The sequence below is a fragment of the Choloepus didactylus genome, chromosome 5 (genome assembly GCF_015220235.1).
Source record: "Choloepus didactylus isolate mChoDid1 chromosome 5, mChoDid1.pri, whole genome shotgun sequence".
Lineage (NCBI taxonomy): Eukaryota > Metazoa > Chordata > Mammalia > Pilosa > Megalonychidae > Choloepus > Choloepus didactylus.
The window spans coordinates 105,818,563-105,845,133 of NC_051311.1; the positions used below are offsets into that span (position 1 = coordinate 105,818,563).

Genomic DNA, 26,571 nt, shown 5'->3' on the forward strand with positions numbered 1-26,571 from the left:
AAAATTCTGTATCTTTCACCTCAAATTTTATCCTGAAGTACAAACCTGTATCTCCATCAACCTACCAACAGACAAAAAATAACACAAAATGTTTTTTTTTAAAAATCAGGGTTTTTATAATCCTTCCCAAACTTCCTACTTTTTCTGTTTCTAACCTATCCAATGGCTTTACCAAATTCTCAATTAAGTAACCTAGGGAGATCAGAGTTAATAACGACTTCTCTCTTCCTCATCCCCACATTCAATATGTCAGCAAATCCCATCAAGCTTAGCTCTTAGACATTGGTTGAGTCCATTCTCTACTTTCCCTTAACATTGCCAATTGCTTTCCTTAAAATAATGAAACCAGCCTCCTAACATGTCTCCAGTCTCTAGTCCCCACCTCCCTTCTATGAAGCAGTCACAATGCTGCCCAGTTTCTTTGTCTACAAGGCAAATTTGTCTTGTAGGATGGAAAGTCCTTGAAAATCTTCAATGATACCTTTTTGCTTATAGTGTAAGGTTCAAACTCCTTAGCATCAAATTCTTCAATTGTCGTCTTTTCTTTAATAGTCATACATTTCATATTTCCACCACCATGAAACATCTGCCATCCTTCCAACATGTTATGATCTTTAAGGCCTGTTTTAGTTTCCTCACTGCTTAAGCAAATACCAATCAGTGGGTTGGCTTAAACAACAGTTTATTCACTCATGGTTTTGAAGTTAGGAAAAGTCCAAATCAAGGCCTCATCATGGGGATGCTTTTTTCCCAAATACTGGAATTCTGGGGCTGCCTGCTGGTGATCCTTGGTCCTGGGCTCCTCTGTCACATGGCAATGCACATGGCCCTGCCTCTCCCTTCTCTTCTGGGTTCTGTTGACCTTCAGCTTCTTGCTTCCCATGGCCTTGTATCTGTCTGATTTTCATTCTGAGTATAAAAGACTCTAGTAATAGGATTATGACCCATCCTGAGTTGGATCACACTTTAACTGAGGGAACCTCATCAAAAGGTCCTACTCACAATGTGTTCACACCCACAGGGATGGATTAAGCTTAAGAGCACGTTTTACTGGGGTACATATCTCCAAACTACCATAACGCCTCTGCATCTTTTCTCATGCTGCTCCTTCTGCCAGGAACACCCTTCCCCACAGAAATAGATACAATCTCCCAGAATTCAGGACCTAGAAAAGTACCTGGCACATAGTACTCAATATGTGTCAAATGTATGAATGAATAAATTATATAGTATTTAATTTATCCTTAATTTGATAGTATTTAAATTGGGCTAAGAATTCATGCCTTCGTATTTCATAGACCAAACCAAGAAGGTTTTATCAAAGTCGATTGAAATATACTAATTGAAATGAATATTTTAATGAGTCTAATGTAGTAAATTTGGCCTATAAAATAAAACAAAAACAAGTTGCCTAATGTATCCATCTATGGTATAAGTATTAGTTGTTCTTAATAGCTCTAATTCTCAATAAAGGTAATTGAGGGTGAAGGCAGTACTAAAAACAACAGATACTTTCTCAGAGTAGGATTTTTTAATACGTTCCACAAAATAACTGTTTGGTTTTGTGGCTTTCTCTCTATGTTCTGTCACTTCTTAAAATGATCCTTTGAACTTTATTTGTAGCACAGCAACTCTTTGTGAGCTGTAGAGGAAAAAAAAAAACGTTTTCATCTTCATCTCTCTCCATCTCTTAGATTTATAGTTGGAAAGGTGTTTTTTGAAAGAAACACTGTATACACCACCCGCCATCAGATCAAGAAAACCAAACAAGCATTTAATTAACTCTCTCAGACAGAACATTGGAAAGGCCAACTCCAATTCTGTTATCTATTCCCCAGTTTTTGGCCAAACATTGCATTTATGCTGCTTCTCTGTTTCCTGACAGTGTTTGTGAAAGAGAAAAACAAATAGCATTAAACTGATTCTCAAATGCTTATGTAGCTGCAGGTTTAAAAATAAACAGTTCTTTCTCCGATTTTAAAAATTGTTTCAAATGATTGAAAGACTACCTGTATACCACCTGCATATACTTACAAAAATAATCAATTTTTATAATAACTGTTAACACTGTGTACCATAAGAATGCACAATCCTATGAGTAGTTTTGAGGATATTTTACTGAAACCAGAGTTTACAAGAAAAGTTCAACTTCAAAGGACAGACTTAAGCAGTGACCTCATGCTACTCACTCAAAGAGCCAATGTTAGACAACAGGGCCATCAAAATGGAAACCTCGCCAAGTCTAATGAAAGGAAAGCACCAAGTCTCTTTTTATCAAAAGTTTCTTTTTGTCAAAGAATTCTTTCATCTGAATTTCTAATAACATTGCCTGGGTGACAGATGAAAGGCAAGTTCAAATGGTTAGGTGGGGCTGTTGGTTAAAAGTTTCATTTTATTACAATCAATTTTCAACTTAAAATTATTTAAGGTGTTTAAGTTCTAATTCTGTTAGTATTTGTCCACTTTTAGTCAACTTATAAATTTTTACTACCAGAAGTTCTCATAACAATTTTCTCTGTCTGATATTTTCCATTTGCAAAGTATAATGTAATTAGGAAGCTGACAATTGAATAAAATGAAACTTTATTATTTCTGGAATATTTTTCCTATTCATGAAACTCCCTTTTAAATATCACTTGATACCTCCTACATATTAGAGACTCAAATACTCATTATTTTATTGATTTGCAGTCACATGGTGGTGGTGGACTTAAATTTTCCTCGGAAATTTATTTTAATTGTCATTTCCTAAATCATTTATATTTCCATTAACTTAAACATCAAAGAAGAAATGAACAAAATACAGACATCTCTCTAAGGAATGATAAAAATGGGTTTTATCTTTTGAGGGCAATTATTTTAGTGTATTCTTAATAAAACATTTTCCTTTTTTCAAATCAATGGCCAGTTTCTGCACCTTCTATTCTAGATAGGAGTCTTCCAAATCTATGTCTTGTTTGTAAAGAGCAGTCATACTAAAAGTCAACCCTTTATGCACTCTCCCACTCTCATAAGTGCCTATTTCATATCCTTTCCTCTACTAAAATCTCCAACACTACCTTTCTAATCCTCACTCTCACGTGATGACTGTTTTTCATATTTTTGAGAAAACAGACACTCTTAGAAGAGAAATTCCACGAACTCCTAACACCACACAACCCACCTGCCGGTGACTTCTTTACTCACCTTTTCTGCCTTCTTGCCAATTCTTATGAAGAGTTCTGCACATCCATCTAAAACTGTCTGTCTAATCCTCCATTTGCATCCTTCCCCTCTCACCCACTCACCTACTCATGTCTTCCTTCCAGGACACCCCTCAACCTTGATTTTCCTCCAATCTCACGGACAAAGGGAAATACTTCAAAATGATAAAAGGATCAGTTCAAACAATATATAACAACACTGAATTTATATGCATCTAAGTGGCTTCAAAATTATAAAGCAAAAGTTTCAGAACTAAAAGAAAAGACAGATACACTTATATTCATTTTTGAGACTTTAACTCAGAAATTAACAGAACTAAAATATCACAACTAAAATTATCATGAAGGATATATGTCTCAATATTACACATAATCAATGAGTCCCAATTAACGTATGTAGAATTCTACCTCAAATAACCATAGAATAATATTTTTATTTTCAAGTAAAAATGTACAAAATATATCATATTGTGAATCTTATGTAAGTCTCAACAGATTTCAGTAGATTGACATCATACTGGGTATTTTCTCTGTCCACAGTGAAATTAAATTAGAACTTAGTAACAGAAAGATAACTATAACATATCTAATATTTGAAAATTAAGCCACATTCTTCAATTAATTTATGAGTCAAAGAAAAAATCTAATAAAATTTTTTAACTATTTCTGAGTTGCTTGAGAATGAAAATATAGCTAAATTGGTGCTATGATGGAAATTTATAATTTTAAATGCATACTAGAAAAACAAAAAGAAAAGAAAAGAATGGTTGGAAACAATTGAAGAAATTACCCTCCCCCCCAAAAAAATAAAAACAAAACCCACAGCAAATTAAAACAATGGTATGAATACTTCTTTATTCAGTATTGTATTGGAGATCCTGGTTAGTGAAGTAGCACACAGAAAGTAAATAAAGAATATAGAGAATGCAAAGGAAAACTAACTCTTTTTCTCAGTTGACATGTTTGGGGGCATAAACCACCCCCCACCCTCCACCATGGGCACCAAATCTAAAAACTGTTAGAATTAGTCACTGAGTTTAATAAAATATTTGAATAGAAGATAAATATGTAAATATTAACTATATTTCTATATATTAGCAACAAATAACTACAAACTGAGAATGGATCATTTTTCATCTTTGTTTCATATCTAGGACATTTCCTCCTGTTCTTGCAGGTGGATCATAGCCAGTCTTTCTCCTCAGCCACTCTCAGTGCTTGCACTATGGGCCCAATAACAGGGTGGGCATAATGGCTGATTCTGCTCCTCAATGCCAAATTTGCCAAGGACAGGGATTGATAGGAAGCCCTCAGCTACCCTTGGTGAATACCAGTGAGTCACCTGGTGGCAAGTGGATTGCAACAGACTTTTCCCACTTCAGAGGAGGCCTTGATCCATTCATATTTGAATGATACATTTTCAGAAGATGGTTTTCTTCCTTGCTCACATTACCTCTGCCAGGACCGACTTTGCAGAACACCTGGTACATAGACTTCTACACAACATTGCCTCAGACCAAGCAACACATTTCATAGAAAAAGTGTAAAATCAGTATATGACCATAGGATTCACTGGTCTCACCAAGTACCCCATGAAAGATAATGCACATGAAATTATTAGTACAGTTCCATATAAGTAGTAAGGTCTCAGTACGGTTTTCTTGGATCAATACAAATATTCATTTCAAATCCCCTATGTAATGAAGCTTAATATCACAATTACAGGTGAGGGATAATGATTCACACGAGAACGGTAGCAATGCTATTGGTAAATGGTCCCAGGGTGGACATAGTTCGAAGAAAGAGCCACAGGATTTCCTGACATATTGGATGTAGGGTATGAGAAAAAGGTGGTGATGATCTTGTCCTGACCAACTAGAGGGATGGAGTTTAATTTGGGCCATACTGAAGTTGAAATCTCTATTAGACATCCAACAGTGCATGCTACATGTCTTAATATAACCCTGTAACACCAGTTTAGTCATTTTGAGGATGAAGTTTCTACTCCATGCATTGTGAGAACACAGATTCAGGCCCAATAAAGACTTTCAACAAATGACTGCTTTATTATTTACACAGCACAAAGGGCCCGGAATATCAAAGGAAGAGCTGGTATGGTGGCTGGTTTCCCGGGGAGGCCAACTGCTTTGGCTGGGGTCAGTGGATGGCAGCTCTGCATGTCCCACTTCGCATCAGAGAAGAGGAACCAATCTGTGCTGCCTGAGGGTCGGTTATTTATATGCAACCCAGAGGTAGGGGGCACTGCCACTCAGCAAAAAGGATGTATCAAGCAACCTTTGTGCAGAGTTCCTGCCCTGGTAAGCAGCTGGAGTTGTGTGTTCCAAGTTTTGGGTTCAAGGTATGGTGAGACCATTCCATCAGACCTAACAACTCCCCTGGGCTGCAAAATGGAAACATACTGAAACATCTGCATACAAAGAAAAAAGAGGGGATCGCCAAGGACTAGGAGATGGCTGCTGAGCTTGTCCATAACTTACCAGTAGTCATGATGCTTTCTCTGCATCAGGTTAAAAAAAGCATTACGTTTAGAACTTTCATAATCCATTGTTACATTTTCTGGCTTTTAATTAGGAAATGTATCTGATTTACAAGTGTTGTGATTATTAGCATATAATTGGATTCATTTCTTCCATCTTGCTTTAGACTTTAAATTTGTCACATTTTCTGGAGGTGATTTTTCATTTTCTGACTTTTACTGAATTATCTTCTTTGATTTATTTTTTCCCTCAAATAATTTGGAAGATACATATAATTTTTCTATTTCTTCTATTGTAACCAACAGAAGTTACACCAGTATATTCAAGTTGACTGTTTTCTTTCAATGTCTAGAATAAATGCGTATTTATATCCTTTCTCAGTAAGAAAGAAAACCAAGAAACTCAATCACCTTGTCCAATTTTCACCTCTTATTTTGTATCACATGGAACATTAGTTCTAGAACACGGTTTTACATTATGCAATGTTAATTTACTTTAACAATAGTTGTTTTCTAGGGTTTTTTTTTTTTTTTTTTTAATTTGTTTTTTAGCAGTTTGTTACAACTTTTAGCTGATTTTTTATACCCTCTTGTATGGCAGCTGCATCTACCACTGGTGATCTGTCACAGATGATATCTCTCCTTGGAGGGTCCCATCTTTCCTTTTATTTCAAATAACTGGTTGCCTGAGCCCTCACCTCTAATGGATTCAAAAAAAGTTATGAGTTAGTAGATTCTCTGGACTTTTCTTATTATTGACAGGCATAATGATCTTGCCAGATGTCTATATTGAGTAGCCTTAAGTCTATTTTAAACTTTTTAATTCCAAATGTCTTTGAAACAGCATTACTTGGTTCTTACATGTGAATGCTAATTTGAGGAAATACAGAATTTAGGGAAAACATTGATGGAAAACATTGATGATACCTTTGCACTGTTGCCTAGTAACCCATTTTGATGATGAAAATTGTGATGACACACTGATTCTTCTGATTCTTTCTCTTTTACAGTTAAACTGGGTTTTTGTTTGTTTGCTCAATTGTTTTCTTTCAATGAGTTTAAGATTTTTTTCTCCTTCCTTTACACTCTAAACTCTCACAAAAATGTGTCTAATTGTTTTGTACATTTGTTTTGCTTTGTTTTGAATGCCGCCCTATACCTGATGGGTCTATTCAATGCTTTTTTCCAGTTCTAAGGTATTTTTTCTATTAATTCTTTGATTATTTCTTCCCTACATATTTCTGTTCTTCTCCTCTATCATTCTTAATAGACTGATACTGAAATTTGAGAGCTTAGGGTTCATGTCTTAACTCTTTTTTCATATATGTTTTATGTATAGAGATGTAATATATATTAATTTTGTTGAATGCTAGGAGAATTCTGAGTTTCTTTTAGCTCCGCCAATTCTGAAATTCCCTTCCATTCCATATTTTGCTTTTACCCATTTTTCCATCCCATTTTGTTTCTTTTCCATGGATAAATATCTACTTTGATGTCTCTGAGAATATTAACTATAATATTTATTTTTACTTATTTGTTTACTCTATTTGCTCTGCTTCCCCAAGTTCTTCTGTGTGCTGAGTTTCAGGCTCAGCATGAAACTATTCAACCATTTGGTAATTCTTGGCAGTGTCCTTTCTTTTTATTTGAGAGTCCCTGTTGGCTGATCTGTGGATGGTAGTTCTGTGTATCTTATCCTGCCTCTGGTAATTATGTGGGAGGTAAGATGTATTACTATCTGGGAATTCTGATCGCTTTTATTTTGAATGCTTCTCTTGAGAGCCAGTAACTACCTGCATGAATTTTTACATCTCCCTGATCTCTGTGCCTGCACTCCTTGCTTGATGTAAGAGCAAATAACACTGCTGCCTATTGTTCAAAAAAGGAACTGAGGAGTACAGTTGCTCAAAAAGCAGTTCTACAGTGACTCACACTCAGGATTGCCTGAAAGCTCTATTGTTGGCTCTAACTTTGCATATTCCCTGGAAATTTTCTTCCTGGAGGGCCATTTTTTTTCTGCACATGTTTTGTGATCCTATTCCTTATTGAATGATTTCTCTTTACTTCTGTTTCTAATTTCCTCAACTTCTTCAAATGTTCAAAATGGTTCTCTTTTTTTGTTGTTTTTTGCTCGCTTTCCAATGTTATCAATAATTTATTATTTTATTTTAAAAGTACATTTTTTTTCTCATTTCATGGGATTTGGGGGAAGTGGGGAAACGAGATTTTTGTCATAGTCTGCAATATTGGAATCAATTTTAAGTCTTTAAAAATGTATTTTGTTGATTTAGATTAAAAATTAGCTTTTAACTTAGAAAACTCTAAACTTCTTTGTTAAATCAATCAATTAATATTGTAAAATTGGACTATTCAAGATCAAAAAACAAAACTCCTACCTACTAATATCCTATATTCATTTTATCTAGATTTACATTTTTTTCCTGACCTTTTCTTTTCATCTCATTTTCAGCATTATGAGGTCCTATGCTTGGATATTAGGGCTACAAGAGAAGGTAGATTTTAGAATATACTTACTTAAAGTATGTTTTTTTAAAGTGAGTCTTTGGGTACTCAGAAATCTTGACATTGAAGAGCCATGTTTCTCGGGGATTTATAGTGGTAGATGGTTATCTTTTTCTCATAAATCCTAGGCGTTTGTACTGGGCTTGTTAACTATTTCCTTCAGAGATCATTTTATCAGTCTCCTAAAACAGAATAAACTTTACTTATTCTGAATAGTAGATCTCAAGCCTCGCCAAATTATCCACTTCAATTAATGATTTATGTAAGGTTCCTAGTGAATGGACTGATTGAAGTCTACTCGTTTTTTAAAAAGAAACACTCTAATCCTCACAAAACTATAAAATAGTAAACTTATAAAATGGCTCAAAAACCTTTGGTGCCAACTTTCTCTTTAGTGACCTCCTAGACTGTCTCCTGATCAAATGCCATAAAAGAGGAGAATGTGGGTTTTTCTATCAACTATTTTAATATTGACTTGTTATATACTCAGCTTATTTAGAAATCAATTAATAAGTCAAATATGACTTCTTGCAGCTTTTATTGCTCAGCATTAGTCAATTACTGTGTTCACAGAAATTTGTCTAAGAGCCAAGCAATATAAACTTAACATAGATCTTTGGCCATTAATGTTTTCATGAATCTAAATCTTATACCAATTTAATCTGTATAGGTAAAAGTGGTCTGACCAACCAGAACACAATTTCAAATAGCATATTACCAGGGCTATGTCTTAATTCTACTTCTCTCTGGCTCATTTTTAATGGCCTGCTACCAAGTTCAATTTCTTGGTTACATGCTGTTCTGCAGTAGCAAAATTAGTAATACTTGTGGTTTCTTTATGTCAATGAAATGTTTTCCTTTTAGGGGATAGAAGTTGTTCTCAGAGCAACTGGTCTAATAGAAACTAACTCATGCTCTATTTTTTATAGTTCTTTTTTTTTCAAGGCAAAATTTTCACACAGTGAAATGTACATGTTTAGTGAATTTTAATTAATGTCTATAACTCTGTAACCAACACTCCTATGAAGATATAGAACCTTTCCACCACCTCAGCATTTCTTTTAAGTAGTATCATACAGTATATGTTATTTTGTATTTGACTTCTTTTAAGTCAGTATAATGAGTGTGAACGGTATCAGTAGTTCATACTTGCTTTATTGCTGGGTGGTATTTTGTTTTTTATATATAGCACAATTAGTTTATCCATTCTTCTATTAATGAATGTTTGGGTTTTTTTTTCCAGGTTTGAACTATCATGATGAAGCTACTTTGAAAATTTTTGTACAAGATTTATTATTTTTGGTGTACATTTATTTTCGTATCTTTTTCATGTCTTTTGAGTAAACACTTAGGAATGGAATCACTGCAGTAGATATACGTGAGCTTACAAAAATCTGGCAAAACTTTTAACAAAATGGTTGGTCTTTTTACATTCCCACCAGCTATGTGTGAGAGTTGCCAGTTCTAGAATAGACAAAACTAATCTCGGTGAAAAAAAGAAAATCAGAAAACTCGTTTGCCTAAGGTTTGGGATAATTCAGGGCTACTACTTGAGAAAAACTCTGGATTTGCCTTGGGCACTCTAATGACCAATTCTCAGAGGTAGGGAACTCAACTATGTCTTGGAAGAATACTAGCTCGACTTCTCTCATTTCATAATAAACATTCCACTCCCCTTTTCATTTCACTGTTTTCCAAAGCTTATGATTTATCAGTTCTGTAGTTTGCCAGCAATTTAAAGTCTTGTCCAAGAGTTAAATGTCTGCTTTCTGGTTACCAGCACAAGTTTAACTAAGACAGCTGATATTTAGGAAAGATGTTCTATTTGAACAACCATTCATGCATTTCTCTGGGAATTCTGTTATATTCTATTATCATGTTAGTCCAAACACCACATTATCTAGAACATGTTATTTTTCTGTTCAAGAATTCATTTGTTTAGGTTGCAATTTAACATAAAGCCCTTCATTTTTTTGTTTCAAATTTGATACAAAGAAAAACTATATGAAAATTAATCTTTCATGTATTATTAAATTGCTGTAAGGATATTGTCAAATCTGTTCAATGTGTCTTATGCACAAGAGTCAATTCTGATGTTCAGTGATAGCAACTATATTATATTTATGGTGGGAATACGTGCTTATTTTTTCTTTCTAGGATTCTGATTTCTGATTGCCGTGTATGCCAAGCAAAAACTATTTTGGACAAAGTGAGATATCAAGTATTTAAATCTTCAAAAACAAATGCAAACAAAAATCTCCAAAAGAACAGTGATAATAACAAAACCTAGCTGCTTTTTTCTAGTGCCTTTCTGCAATTTGCTCAGTTTTGAATATCTAGCTTTGATTATAGAATAAATACCTCATACTTGACTCATTGTTCTAAAATCTCTAGTTCTTAAATAATGCTTTGGTTTTTTCCTTCTCTTTTATTTGCCGCCCCCCCCCCCCCCCAAGTGACTAGAGGTTGACTGCTTCCTCACATCTGGCTTTTTAAAAATATAATGTATCAGACTATTTACAATATCTAACAGAGTATGTTAAGACATTCTCATTGTGATAAGAATAGAGCTACTTTTTAAATTAAATCACTAATGACCTTAACCAAAGGAAAACATCTTACTGAAATAAACGATTTGTCTCGATAATAGAAATGTCAGGAGTGCAAATAGATCCCTAATTGATGAGTAATTTCCCAACAATTAATTCTGCTGCCCACATATTCTCCTCTTCTAGCCTCTACCCACACTGCCTTTCCTTTTAGGTTAGGACACCATCATCTCCTGCTTGGTTAGTTTCCTTGCCTCCAGTCTTGCCCCCCTTTATTTATACTACCACCATTCATCTTTCTAAAACGCAGTTATGGCCACTTCACTCTACTGCTTATAACATTTCACTGCCTTCCTTCTCACTCACCATTGCATAATTCAGAATAAAGCTGAACCTCCTTAGCTTGACTTCAAAAGCCCTGCAGAGCCCAATTTACTTCTCCTTGCTTATGTCTTGCCTTCCCCTACTTCCCACTCCTACTCATAGCCCTTTTAGGTGTTCTTCTCTTTCTTGTCTCTGGATCTTTGCATGCTCTTTCCTTGATCTGGGACACCCTAACCTAGTGTTAACCTTTTACCAGTTAAAGACTCGTCCTCCTCCAGATCTTAGCATAGATAAGATTTCTTCTAGGACACCTTCCCTGACCCTCAAAATTGCTTAGGATGTCTTTATCATGCACACCTAACCACCCTTCCATAGCATGTAGCCCTGTACTGTAATCACCCAATTACTTGTTGTTTGCCACTGTTAGCCAGAGGTAACTTTGACAAAGAAGTCAGTCTTATTTGAAATCATATCTTTTGCCCCTACGATAGGCCCCCGAACATGATAGGTTCACAGTAAAAACTGTTGAGTGAATAATTGACTATATCTTGCTCTGGCTTTTGTTCCACATTGGAGTTATAGTTTTGCTATGTATATGCATGAAATAAAAGTTATAGTTTTGCTATGTATATGCAAAAATATACTCTTTGGAACTTACATTAATATGGCAGTAAAAGGCAGAAAGAGGAGAGATGTCTAATGCTTTAAAATTTTAGAACTTAATGCTTAAGGAGTATGCAAATAACCACGACCAAATCAAGGATTTGTTAGTTACTTTACTTTTCTATTTTTTCAGGAAAAAAAAAATCTGATGGCTAATGTGGTTCTGTTTTGCTTTCATATTTGGAACTGCTTCATCAGGGAAGATGTATAGAGTATCTGCTATATGCTTGGCCACGTGTTATGTAATCATAACCCCACAGTGACCAAGACAGACAATATCCTACCTCTCATTTTGGGAAAGACAGACAAGAAAATTAAGACAAAAAAATTAATTTCCTTAACAAGAAATGAGTGAGATAATTTCAGGTATTGAAAATTGCTTTTTAAAAAAATAATGAAAATTTGATGAGCTAGTGACTAGAGGAGAAAAATGGGGCTATTTTAAATTAGTGTTTATAGTAAGTTTCCCTGAGAGTACGATCATGTATCTTAAAGATGATAAAATGTCAACCACCTAAGGAGAAATGGGGAATGGTCCATCAAGGGCACGGACCCTGAGGGAAAGATCATGGGCTTAAATAAGAAAAGACCTCAACATCAGAGTGGAAGATAGACGATGCACCTGGGCAGGGTCTAAATCATGTATAATATCATAGACCAGTTCTAAGCCACTGATGATTTTAATCAGGCAGAAGATTACTCTGAAAGATGTTTGACATTATCATTCCACTTCCTCTGTGCACAGTGGATAGAAGTAGGAAAGGGTGAAATTGGTAGGAGGGAGGCCAGTTAGAAAGTTATTGTGGTATCCAGGAAGAAGAAGATGCATACTTGGTTTAGGGTGGAAGCTTTAGAGAAGAAAAGCTCTTAGATATAGGATATAAATTTGAGCTAGAACCAAACAGCACTCGCTGATGGATAGAATGTGATATGTGACAAAAATAGAAGAATCAAGGTCGGAAAGGATATTAGGAAAAACTTGCCTTGCACGTATTCAGAGAATTTCAGAGACTGGTATTGTTCTAGAACTTTTCTCTGAAATGCTCATGGCTGACAGACAGGAAACAGTGATAAATACCCAGATGACCATCAAACCCTGTCACTGGATATGGGGCTGAGAAAATAAGCTTATAACTCACTTATTTTGACAGGTTTTTCACCTTATTAGTTAGAGTTTAGCCGATCTCTTGTCTACTGTGGTTCATTCATGGATGGCTTCAAGATGCTTATTATTTATATCAGCTGACTACAGTGGACTACAGTAGAAGATCTTGATGGGACAATGTAATAGTCTCTTCAGTGGATTCTTGTGGCTGGTTATTTTCCTGAGCCAAATCACCTTGTACACTCTATGTATCACTTCATTTATTCAAGAACTATTTCAACTAATTTTCTCTCCTGCTCAACATGTTTTTCACAGCCCACAGTTTTCAGGCCCTGAATTCTCTTTGAGGCTTGGTTTCTTTCTTCTCCTTATACATCCCAGGTTTCACTAAAAATAACTGCTCAATGTTCCTTGAATCTTCCAGAATTTTACCATCCTCTTGCTTGTGCTTGTGTAGTCTTCCATGAGATACATTAGAATCCTACTCTCTATTAAAATTCTACACACCATCACAGTTTGGAATGGCAGTAATGCATCATGGTTAAGAGAATGAGTATTGTAGTTAAAAAGACATAGATTAGAATCCTGGTTCTAACACTAGATGTGACCTATGGCAAGTTCTTAACCTAAGGACCACTTTCACCTTCTTTAAGATGAGGCACAAAATAGTATCTACTTTGTGGTGTTGTTCTGAAGATTAAATGTGATAATATACGTAACATATTCCATTCAGTGCTTGACATAGATTAAGCACTGAATAGATGATCAGTATAAATGTCTTTCTTAGAGGTAACATTAAATGCGATGAACTATATATGAGAACTTACAAAATTAGTTTCAATTATCAACTTGATGCAATGTGGTTATATAATGCCACTGTTGTGATAAGTATTTTATTATACATACATATTTGTGTATGCATGTGTGTGTGTCTGTGTGTATACCACCAAAAATATCTTTCTTACATTTTGCTCTCATAATTTGTCAATATCACTTGCATTATTCTTATCACATCTGTCTTGTATATGAACCAAATATTCCAATGATTTCCTGTGCTGAACATTTTCCCCTCTATCTCCCAAACACTTCTTAGAGAACATGCTTAGGTCATCTTTTTATATTGCTTATACCAGCACCCCCTGATAAATGAGAATTAAGCCACAGCTCTCACTATGCCACAGCTAACTGGGACTTGGATGAACCCCAGTCCTAGCTGTGCCAGTTACATTCTTTCTGTTACTTCGAATTAAGACTCAAAGAATCTGTCACTTTTGGGCACAGTAAAGCCAGAGCTTGAAGTGGCCATGCTCAGGTCAAATACATGCCAAAGCATAGAAAGCCATGCTAGAGAGAAACAGCAGAATATCACTGTTTTGCCCAGAGAAGGAGAGACAGGAGAACATGAAACCCTCCATAGACAGATAGAATAATTCCAGTTCATAGCTTTTATGTTTTTGGTGTCAGTCCATTTTGTGAGCTAGCCACCCTTCCGGCAAAGTCTCTGGGTGAGATATCCTATGTCCTTCCATGAAGTTAGTTCTAGTTTTAGTAGATTTCTGTTACTAGGAGGTAAGCCACCCTCATTGGAGACCATGGGCACATCTCCTTGCCCCTAGCACACTCTTCTCTGTGGGAGCATCGTCCTCGTATCTCACCCACAGCACCCAGCTCGGTGCCTCACACAGAGCATCAACAACCTGGATCACTCTCAATCCACGTTGCCACTATTAGATAATCTTGAACTTAACACAATACTGCTCAGGTACTAGATCAGACATTTAAAAGAGTGAATTTAAATTAATTTCCTTTGAAACCATTGGTAGCATTTTATAAAGATTCTTCATATTTTCACTAAGACTTTGGATGGTGGCAAACCTACACTGGGAATGACCAAATTAGACTGAAGTATAATAAGTGGCTTAATTGGCTTTTCTTGTGGTAAGTCTTTGTAAAAAGCAAGGACACTCCCGGATTGGGATCTTACTCTGGTAAATAATAGTTTCTTTGAAGCTGAAGTGTATCCCAGAGGTTTCACTTGTTAACCACTGAGATGATGTTTTTGTGTTGCTGACCCATAGGCTTTCTGAATTTCTGATGCTAAATACCAAATGAATATTTCAAAGGTTTACTTAGATGTATGTTTTTAAAACTGCAATCCATGTGGAATGAAAAATATAACTACTTGAAATATAATTTCAAAGTCTTGGTCCTGTGAGAATGGTAATGTCATGATTCCTAAGAAGAGTGATGGTGGGTTTCAAAGTACAAGAAGAATCTATCAGACTAGTGTAGAGGTTATGAGTATGGACTGGGGGTCAGGCAGCTTGGACTTCAAATAAATTCTATAAAACTGCTCACTAGTTACATACAATTCACAGCAAGTCATCCAACATCTCTAAGCCTCATTTTCCTCATCTAAAAAAAACTGGGCTGTTTGGGTGAGAATAGTACTTACAGGGTTTGGAGGAAAATCAAATTGGACAGTTATGTAAAGGGATTAGTATAATGCTTGACTTCAAAATTTTGCAATTCATGTGAGCTGTTGTTTTGTTGTAGTCATTATAGTCCTTATTTGTATAGTCGTTATATATTGTAGTCATTATTATTAAAAATATATTTTATCATATGAATTGGAGGGTAAAGACTTTAAAACTGCATGTATGATAAAATTTATATTTATAAATAAATGATGCATAACAATATTAGAAGGACAAACATCAAAATGTTAAGAAGGATCTATTCTGGTAAATAGGTTATGAAAGATTTTTATTCCTTTTTTTTTCCTGGTGTGTATGCATTTTTTTCTACAAGCACAATATTTATAGTAAAAATGAAAACATAAGGACTGTGTGTGTGTGTGTGTGTGTGCGAACATAAGAGAATGTTTGTTAGCTAAAAAGACTTACATTCAGTTTCTTTATAGTGTTTGCCTTCAAACTTGTTTCTTCATAGATTAGAATGATTGTATTTCAGCAGAACCAGCCAACCTCAAACACTCGGCTGTGAGGACGTGTTGGAGTCAGCCCCAGAGAATGGGCAGCTGATAGATTTCTTTCTAACATGCAGATCTCCAGTCTATGTCCAAGTTCTCACCATCTATTGACTCACAGTGTGGCATCTGGCAAAAGGCATGATCTTCAGCTTCCCTGGATCTCATTTTCCTGTTTCCAAAAGAGAAAGGAAAATAATTTCTCAAAAGTAGTTCAGAATTAGAAATTCAAAGGTTTCACCTAGAAAGATTTTCTCCCCATCGGTGTGCCAGACAGGGATTTATCTGCCTTAGAGACAGCAAGTTAGAGGAAGGCTCTAACGGAGGGGCTGCCGAGTTCTGTCTCTCAGGGTCTGTGTGACTGCTGGCCACTTGGTTAAGCTCTCTGTGCCTCATCAGTTAAATGGAATGATAATAACAGCATCTATATCATAGTTTTGTATGTGAAGATTCAAGGAATTAATATATGTAAAGCCCTTGCTCTTTGAATTGTGCCTTGTACATAGTTCTCTAATCTCATCCTTGCTTTATATGTTTCTTATTATAATATCATTGTTATCATTAAGTACTTTAATATATTGCAAGTAAGAACACAGTGACCACCTGGCTCTTTTGTTGGAGCATGGAAACTAATTCCTTTATTTATTTTTTTGCCCAATTTGAGTCATCTATTTTCTTGTACCCCGAATCAGATAAAATAAATCATCAATACAAAACTCCAAGTGCAGAACAAAAGGAGGACCAAATGTGAAGGTTATCAAGCTAAGGCACCAGCAGTTGACAAGATCAGCCTGAAAATTGTGCTTATATTTGTACGTTTCTTTTACTGACCCAATGTCAAAGGCTTAACACAGAGAAGTTTTTACTTCATAATGAATGCATTTGCATTCAGTTGTCTAACTGTAGCATCATTTCCTATGTTAAAATTGAAGTTGATATAAAGACCATGCTTTTTCAATGGTAAATTTTGTTGTTATAAACATTTACAGTTGAACTGTAAATGAGGGAGAGTATAGCCAGAGTGCTCTAAGATACAAAACCATTGCTGATAATCCATGGATTGTCTCAGAACAGATCTCTGAAGAAGATTACAGATTCTGCTCAATGTTTCACTTGAATGAATATTGATTATTTGTTTAACACTTTTCTGATTTGAAACAGCAAACATATCATATCTAAATCTTTTGAAAAGTTCAGAAAAATATACACAAGAAAATTAAAATTACCCATAAATAAATATGATAAATATTTTGGTGACTATCTTGCAGTCTTTTACATACATAATCATTCAAAAAGAATATTTATGTAAACACAGACAGATGTATTAAATTAATAACATAAGGATCACACTAAACATATCACTTAGAACCTACTTGTGATTAAATTAAGTAATAAATAACTTATGAATGTATCAGTTAGGAATATTTTGGGTGTCTTGTAGGAGTTTTTTAAGAGCATGGCAAGATCAGGTTCACAAGGAAATCTGAGATCAAGGAATTGCTCCGTGATATTAAAAAAAAAAATAGATCTTGTTAGCAAGGAAGGAGGGGGCAGAGGGTAATTTTGAGTAAGAATGTGTGTCATAATGCTCATTTCCAAAGGAATTAAATATCCACACTCAGCATATTTTATTGGAAGCATGTGCTTTATTAAATAGCCATATCATAATTGATCTAAACAATTTCCTATAGTTGGACTTCTGGATTGTTTCCAATTTTTTATCATCATAATAAATATGACAAACAACTATTTTATATTCCCAAGTTAAAATAGAGGCTTTACTGATAAATCTTCAATCTTCAGCAAATTATTTTGTACATTTACTTTTTTTCTTTTTTTTTTGTAATTAATTTTTGTGGGAGGATATTTTTCAGTCCACTTAGATTTCTTTGGTGCTTCATATGAAAGTCCTTCATCCCTCGTTTTATACCTATTTATTTATACCTGAATAATAATATATGATTTTTTATAGCTCTTATTCTAACACTTTTTAAAGCAACTAAAGGTTAGATTGTTTTGTTTAAAAAAATTGAAATGCATGGCCATCTGAATTTACCACTTATGATAGATTTAGTAGTTCTTTGTCTCAATTTTTAATTACTTAGTTAATAAGATTTAAGGAATTTGTTTAAAAATAAGCTAAATGAAATAAGAGGTAAAGAAAGAGCACAATTAAATAGCTGCTGATAGCTGAGTCATCCAAATAGATTTTATCTCCAGGGATAACTTGTCTCCAGTCAACAGACAATTCAAATATCAAAGTTGGTTTTTACTTGAATTACAAATTTCAGTTAATTGCATAATCCTATTAACTAAACATCTTATCCTGTCATAGTTGAGTCTTCCTGGTATTTCTCAGATTTGAATGCAGAAGTAGGTCAAATATGTCCTCGGAAAGAAAACAAAGAACCTATGCTGTTTCCAAGGCCGCAAACCTTCTGGCTGCTCTCACCCAGCCTGCCTCCTGTAATCCTTCTTTTCTGTTTCACTTGGGCTCATGATTGTGACCTTTAATTTTTCAGCTGCTTAAAACTTTCTTAGCTCAGCATATTCTCTTTGACTTTTATTTTATTTTTCTAGAAATATTGACAATTGTGATGTTAATATGATTCTGGCCTTGGACAAGTAAATTTTGATGCCACTGATTCTTTATGTACTAAGTGTGATGAATTGCATGCTACAACAAAATACTCAAAAAGGCAACAAAAACAAAACAAAAAAGTGATGGGGCAAACTTTTTCCTTTTCTGAATTTAATTTGACTAATTTCAGAGCTGCGGGTAAGGAAGAGACTTGTGTTCTAAGGAATAAAAAATAAGGTAGTATACTAAAATGGTTATAACTTGTACATCATTCCCAAAAAAGAAGTAATCACAGGCAAATTGGTAGTGATTAAGAACAAGGGCTCAGGAATCAAACAGAACTTTTTTTTTTTTTTGCCTTCTTTCTGCCAGTATTACAAAGAACAGCTTTTTGTCAGATGTTTAATTATGTCTATTCTAGAAGTAAAACTGCTGAGTCAAGGGGATAATACATATAGAAATGTAATTGCAGTTGCCAAATTACCCTCAAAAAGGGTTCCATCATTTGATACTCCAACCAAAAGTGAATGCATGTGCCTGTTTCCTCGTATACTCAGTACTCCTAGGTATTATAAAACATTATGATTTTATTAGTTTGATAAATGGAAAATGGTACTTCCTTGATGTTTATATTACATTTCTTTATGAGTGAGATTGTTTAATTTGTAAAAGACAAAATAAATTCAGGCAACCTTAATTAGTGCTTCTATATTTCAACTCAAGTTTCATGTAAACAATGAAACTGATACACATATTAGAAAAAGTATGGACTTATAATTAAAAGTATCCTTTGTCATAATGATGTTTTTAAAATAGTGACAGAATGTTAAAGTCGGTGGATCCGGATATTGGGGGAAGGGGACCGGGTATACTGGAGTTCTGTGTATAGGGTTTGCACTGTTTTTGCAACTGTTCCTGTAAGTTTGAATTTATTTCAAAATAAAATTTAAAATAAATAAATAAATAAATAAAATAGTGAATAGCATTCATCAAGCTTTTTTTTTTTTTTTTTAAATTCAGTTTTATTGAAATACATTCGCGCACCATACAATCATCCATGGTATACAATCCACTGTCCACAGTATGATAACATAGTTATGCGTTCATCACCACACTCTATCTCTGAACATTTTCCTTACATCAGAAAGAACCAGAACAAGAATAAAAAATAAAAGTGAAAAAAGAACACCCAAGTCATCCCCCCATCCCACCCCATTTGTCCTTTAGTTTTTATCCCCATTTTTCTACTCATCCATACACTAGATAAAGGGGATGTGATCCACAAGGTCTTCACAATCACACTGTCACCCCTTGTAATCTACATTATTATATAATTGTCTTCAGGAGTCCAGACCGCTTGGTTGGAGTTTGGTAGTTTCAGGTATTTACTTCTAGCTATTCCAATACATTAAAACCTAAGAGGTGTTATCTATATAGTGCATAAGAATGTCCACCAGAGCGACCTCTCAACTCCATTTGAAATCTCTCAGCCACTGAAACTATTTCGTCTCATTTTGCATCCCCCTTTTGGTCAAGAAGATACTCTCAGTCCCATGATGCCGAGTCCACATTCATCCCCGGGTGTCATATTCTGCATTGCCAGGGAGATTTACAACCCTGGGAGTCGGGTCCCACGTAGGGGGGAGGGCAGCGAGTTCACCTGTCAAGATGGCTCAGTTAGAGAGAGAGAGGGCCACATCTGAGCAACAAAGAGGTACCAGCATATGTGGGAAGAATTCTCCAGGTTCTGTTGAAATGTATTTAACTTAGCACTCATGAGGAAGAGGATCAAGGCAGAGTATGCAGTCCCAGGACCATTTCTTCTCACCCATTTTTTGCTTGCTTGTGGTGTGATTGACCTGGGAACAAGGAATCCCATCTGAGGGAATATGCTCAGATGCATTCATCCCAGGCCATGACAGGAAATTCACCCTAGATAGTAGCCTAGACTGTAGCATATAAACTATAAGCATGGGAGCTATTTTAAACATGTGTTAATTTATTTCACCATTTGTGTTTGTATAGCTTCCAGACCACATAAAGGATAATGACATGCAGAAAAGCAGATAAAGAATGTTCCATTTTACTGTGGATAATTCTTTTAAGAAATAATGAAGACTTTTTATATAGCTCAAAATAATTTCTACATCTTGACTATAATTTGTTCAAAATAGAACCTCTCCTATTCTAGATGATTGTTAATGATCTATAAATGTCTTCCAAATGATTTTGAGAAAACCATTTTCAAACGGTGAGCAATATTTCAGAGCTTATACATTTATATTTCAGATAGACTTTTAATTTTACAATATGAGATTATTATAAAGGACTAGGATTTTATGTAAACTTTTTGGACTTTTCCTTACTCTTAGGAAGGTTAGACATTCAGTTTTTAATTCAGTTTTTCTCTTGGTCTTTCATTTGGCGTGGATCAAGTCATTTAACCTTCTACATGTTTGTTTCTTCATCTCTAAAATGAAGTCAATAATTTTGACCTTTTGCATTGGGGTTTTGCTCTGCTCTGAAGAAAAACATTAATGCCTTCAAAGTACCTTGGGATCTACAGATGAAAAGTGCAGAGATGGAAGGAGTTATTCTATTTAAGAGAGGAAAAAAGTAGACACACTTGAGTAAATTCATTTCACATGTGGGTTCTGCTTCAGTGAAGTTGAATGAAGGGTAGTTGCTGGTGTGGGCAGATGTCCACATTCATGTTCAGACTGGTAAGCAATAATATTACGGGTATTGCTATTCCAAACACATAGGCGCTTACTGACCTGATCAATTTGCCTCTTCATTTATTTATTCACAGTTGAATTCCCCTTGCAGAGCATGTGCCAACCATTCTTGTTGGCAGGTAGGGAAATAAAGATGGCTTTGTTGCTGCTTTTAAAATAAGCCTGAGAAGAAAATTAAATTCCAAATATTTTGTAAATGTGTTTTAGCCAATCTATCTAGATAAGCATTTGCATCACTTATTGCTGAGAAAGAATAAAATACACTGTGAAATGCTGGGGAAGTTATGTGAGGACTGCATTTACTTTCTTTAACCTGAATCCTGGCTCTGTCATTTGTTGCATTGTTTTCGGTATAAGCAAAGGCCACAGAAGGTGTATTCTTGCCAGGACCATGTAGAATATCTTCTCTACCATTTCTCTTTTAAATTCCTTACAAAATACAAGGACATAAAATACATGTGTAGGTAAGTATCCAAAATCACATTTCTATATTTCTCTATTTCCACCTCAGAAATACTAAGTATCTAGTAATTTGCCCTCTTTCCTGATCAAGATCCATTTTAGATAGTATTAATACCCAAGGGAAAAATTCCAATAATACTTACCAAAGAAAAGTCAGATATCAAATCATGTCTTAATCTGTAATTTAAAATTTTCTTCAGTAATCACATATGATCTTGAACTTGCAGAGATTACAAATGTTTTAATTAAACAATATAAATTTTTTCAAAGCAAGAAAGTCCCTTTCTAAGATGAGTTTTGTAGTCAAATGATATTCTCTGTAAAATTAACTGTAGGAAACCTTAAATTCTTACACTCAACCTAAAATATGGCCAGAGTAGGAATATACCCAGCACGCTTCCTGTTTCTCTCCTCTACTTTAGAGAAAAGTATGCCTATTCTTGATAGTAGGATGCAAACCAATCAAACATTTACTTTCAAAGAGAGTATGAATCAAGTTTCTGTAATGATCCCCCATTCTCATTGCCAGTTTGAATCAAGGGCTCTCTGCTCATTCCACAGTCCAAATTTCCCCATAAACTGATCATTCCTTACCTCTAAATGTGATAATAGTCCACAATTATTGAGTCGCTGTGCTAAGTACTTTACCTTTCCCACCTCACATAATAAGCCCAAGAATGCCAGGAAGTAGATACTGATATTTTTGACAAGTTACAAATGTGTAAACTGAAGTTAGGGGTTATTCAATAACTTTTCTGTAGTCTCAAAGATACTGAGTAACAGAGCCAAGCTATAAATGCAGGTCTGCCTGACTTCCGAACGCCTCTCGTAAGCAGCACACTGCGCTGGTTCTCATCCAAACATCTTTGGTAATTAGACACTTTGTTCTGGGTCCTCTGTTGTTAGGTGCTGCCCTCTCTCTTCCTCACTTTCCTTTTCAGCCACATTCAAGCTCTTACCTGTTCTCACCCCTTCACCCTGATTCCTGTGCTAGAAATTTATGAAAAGCAGCCCACAAATTGTCATCAATAAATTAGATCGCTTTGAATATGAACTCTAAGTTTAGGAGTCTGAAATTAGTAAGATTATGAGATTTCCTTTTCATCATATTAATAATATTCATGCATCAAAGCAGAAAACAAGTAAATCTGGCATTGTCTTAGCTTTGTCAATGTTATATACCAAATTGTTGTTTCTTTCAGAAATTTGAAGATATTGCCCCACAGTATTCTTACTTGCATTGTTTCCAATGAGAACTCTTCTTCCATCTTAATTTTTATTCCTCTGTATATAAATGTGTCTTTTCTCTTTGGATACATTTAATATTTTCACTTTTTTACTAGTTTTGAACATTTCCTTTTGCTTGGCATTTGTTGGAGATTTATATGTTTATAATTTTCAGCAAATTTGGAAAATTTTAGGCCATTATTTATTCAAGAACAACCTTCCCCTTCTTCAGAGACTCCAATTACAGGCTGCTCCATAACCCACTGTTTCTTCTCTATCTTTTGAACATTGGGAATACATTTATAACTGTTTGATGACTGTGTTTTCCTGTTTCTTTGCATACCTAGTAAATTTTGATTGGATTCTAGACCTCATGGTTTATTCTTTTGTGCTGAGTAGTATCTGTAGTTCTATAAAATTTTTGAACTCTGGTCTGGGAGGCTGTTATATACTTGCAGTCAGTTTTATCCTTTTATGTTTAGTTTTTATAATTTGTTAGGCAAGTCCAGAATAGTACTCAATTTATGGCTAACTACTCTGTACTGAAGCAAGACCTTCTTGAATACTCTACTCAATGACTCATAAACTGTGAGTTTTCCTAGTTTTGTTAGTGAGAACAGACATCATTGCTGGCCCTGTGTGACTGCTACACACTGTTTCCTTTAATAATGTCTGATTTTCCCCCCAGTCTTGGGTAGTTTCCTCACACACATACACTGCTAAATACACAGAATATTGGAGGAGACCTCTCTGCAGAACCGTGGAGTTTTCTTTCCATGTAATCTTTAGAACTCAGCATTGGTGAAGCCATGTCTGTGACTAAACATCTTTAAAAAAATCTCTTATTCCAGCTTTCTGTGTTCCTGAGGAGCATTTTAACTTTGTCAACTTCCTCAGCACAACAAATCTCCATCCACATCTCTCTTAACTTTTTCTGTACACTTCCAAAGAATTCTGTGCACCTCTCCTCCCCATTAGGAAACTCAACACTATCTTATAAAAAGTATATTTCTCTATCTCACTTGAAGGGAAAATAATTTATTTCTACAAATATGATCATAAGAGTTACTGCTTTTGCTGTTGGGTATATGAGGCAGAATTCACAATCATTTTTATAACTCAAAGAGAGTAGTGCAGTCCTGGAATCATATAGGCTAGGACCCCAGAGTCTGAAACAAGATTCCAATAATTAGGAGTCAAGTATCAATCGTCTTAAGTAAAACAATACAAACCATTCTCCCCCTTTAGATCATTTAATCTTTAGATGCTTGTACTATCAAATATTAAATAAATAAAATATAGAGTACTTTTTGTTCATTAATAACTGAGAGTAAAAACAATCCTCTTCTCTTCTCCAAAGCAGCCATCTTCTGTCTTTGAAGTGTTGAATTGCATTTTATGTGGGCTCTTAAATTGTGTAGACCTATTTCCAAAAGGTCTTTGCTTGCAAGACATGCCTCCACTCCACAGACTTGATTATTATGTATATGGAGGCTGAGGAAGTATGAGTAGTTAGGTAAGCAGGAATGGAAATTTCCTAAGCTTTCCCTTCTGACCAGGGCTATCAGGCTTTGATCCCCTGCTGCTATCAGCTCTAGCAATCTGTTGAGTCTTTTTTTCAGAAAAAAATGTGGGCCATAATTTTAATTCTTGACATTTTCCATTTTTTTTTTTAGAAGGGTTTGAGTATTTGTCAAAAATTTAAATTCAGGTTGACACTATTTTTCTCCCTGGCTATTTCTACTCCTACAAAACTCTTGTTCTTTGTGTTCAACCTATTCTCCCTCTGAAAATCAGGTCTGTTTCCTTCTTCAGTTATTTAGCCTAGAAGCAGTGATCTCCCATGAGCATGTTCCATTTTTGAGAAAGAAGATAATGATCATTAAAGGTTTTAGCCCTTGATCTATGGGTGGGAAATAGTCTGCTACAGGCATTATTACCTTACTTGACAGGCATGGAGTTTTTGCTATACCTGGAGAACATCTTTTATACTTGACTTGGGAAATAAAAGCAAATTGAGCAAAATCAGATTTCAATTGACCTTAAATCACTTTCATAGGTTAAGAGAAGATAATCTTCAAATGTGCTCCCATTCAGGATTAAGCCAAAAACTTCAAGATGCTCATTTAATTGTGGTTGTCTCTCATTTGTTCAATACCTTTAGGTGTGCTTAGTGGCCAATTCTGAAGTAGAAATCCAAATAGAGAACAAGCAACATCCAATTTGCTAGTAAGACAATTGTTTTATAGAAAAGATTAAATTAAAACCTTGTAGATTAATTTAAATTAACCAAGGCCAAGCCTCAATCCCACATTTAAATCCCTAACCCATTTTTGTCTTTCTGGATACAGTAAAGAAATCTCCATTTATAAATATCTCCAAAAGAAATATGAATTAAGAATCACATTTAGAGTTTTGAATTAAATCTTTCACAATAACAGATGTTCTTTACTGAAACAAATTCACTCCACCTATATATTTATTAGCATCAATTTTAATGAATATGAGTAAGTATATTTTACAGGTAAGAGAGCTGGGGCTGGTGGGTGGAGGAAACTGCATCCCTCAACCTCTTCTCCTTTCATACTTGTTCATGTACTGCAAATTTTTTTCCACTTGTATTTCCACAGGCACACAGATGATTGAAGTCATTAAACCAGGGTGGTCAAGGATTGGACCAAGCTCTCATAAGTAACCCAGTTGACAACAACATTTATCTACTAAATTTATTTTGAACAGAGAATGGCATCAATAGAGAAGATGTTTTTACTTGCCTTACCCAGAAAGTCACCGCTGTACCCAGGGCAAAGTCTAATAAGCAGGCTTGTGGATGTTAGTTATTTATAGTATCCTTTTTCTGTGTATCTTTATTCCCCACAGAGACTGAAAGAATTAAAGCAACGGGAATTTGCTCGAAATGTTGCTTCTAAGTCATGGAAAGATGAGAAGAAACAAGAAAAAGCACTTAAACGACTACATCAGCTGGCTGAGTTAAGGCAACAATCTGAATGGTAAGAATTAGTTGTTTATGTGATGGTTTAAAACTCTGTTCAACCTCAGGATACCTCAGTGATAAACGGACTTGATTCACTGTAACAATGGAAACAAAGTACATTTAATCAACAGATACGTCTGTAGGCGAATGTTCCTAGTAGTTAAAGGTTTGCAAATTAATTATGTTTGGCATTTGTTGTTTTTGTTAATTTAATGTGATCTTTAATGAAATGATCCAAGGATGATTCTAAAATACTGGCATTTATCCTATTCAGCTGATTTAAATGAACTAAGTTTTTTAGTAAATCATTTTGAACTAAGTTTCTTAGTAAATCATTTTAAGTTTTATAATAATAGGTTTTAAAACCACAGTTATTGTCTCTTTTTGGGAGGAAATGAATACTCTGTTCATTCCCTTGTGCACACCTGAATCTAGAATAAATGACACTATCATTGTCTGGATGACAAATAAGACGTAATTAATGCCGTTAAATTTACCACATAGTGCTCTGTAAATTGATAATTATAACAAATATTACACTATTATATTCTTGTAGCTCAAAAAAAGCAATTTTATGTAAGTCTGGAACTGCTGAATGTTTCAAAGTGAGGAGATTGTTACCTGGGACTCAATTAAATTTGCAGATTGTGATTCGAGTTCATAGGAAACATAATGTCGAACACTAATGTAGCTAATTAATGTAGTTGACAGCAAT

At 34.9% G+C, this 26,571-nt stretch overlaps 1 protein-coding gene across 1 annotated transcript in view; it reads left to right on the plus strand.

The window, feature by feature from the left end:
* ZNF804B (zinc finger protein 804B) overlaps positions 1-26,571 on the plus strand; it is a 562,233-nt gene that overhangs the window by 527,253 nt on the left and 8,409 nt on the right. Inside the window, exon 3 of the mRNA XM_037836605.1 lies at positions 25,742-25,872. Within this exon, the coding sequence (XP_037692533.1) occupies positions 25,742-25,872 (131 nt within the window). The remainder of the gene's footprint in view (positions 1-25,741; positions 25,873-26,571) is intronic.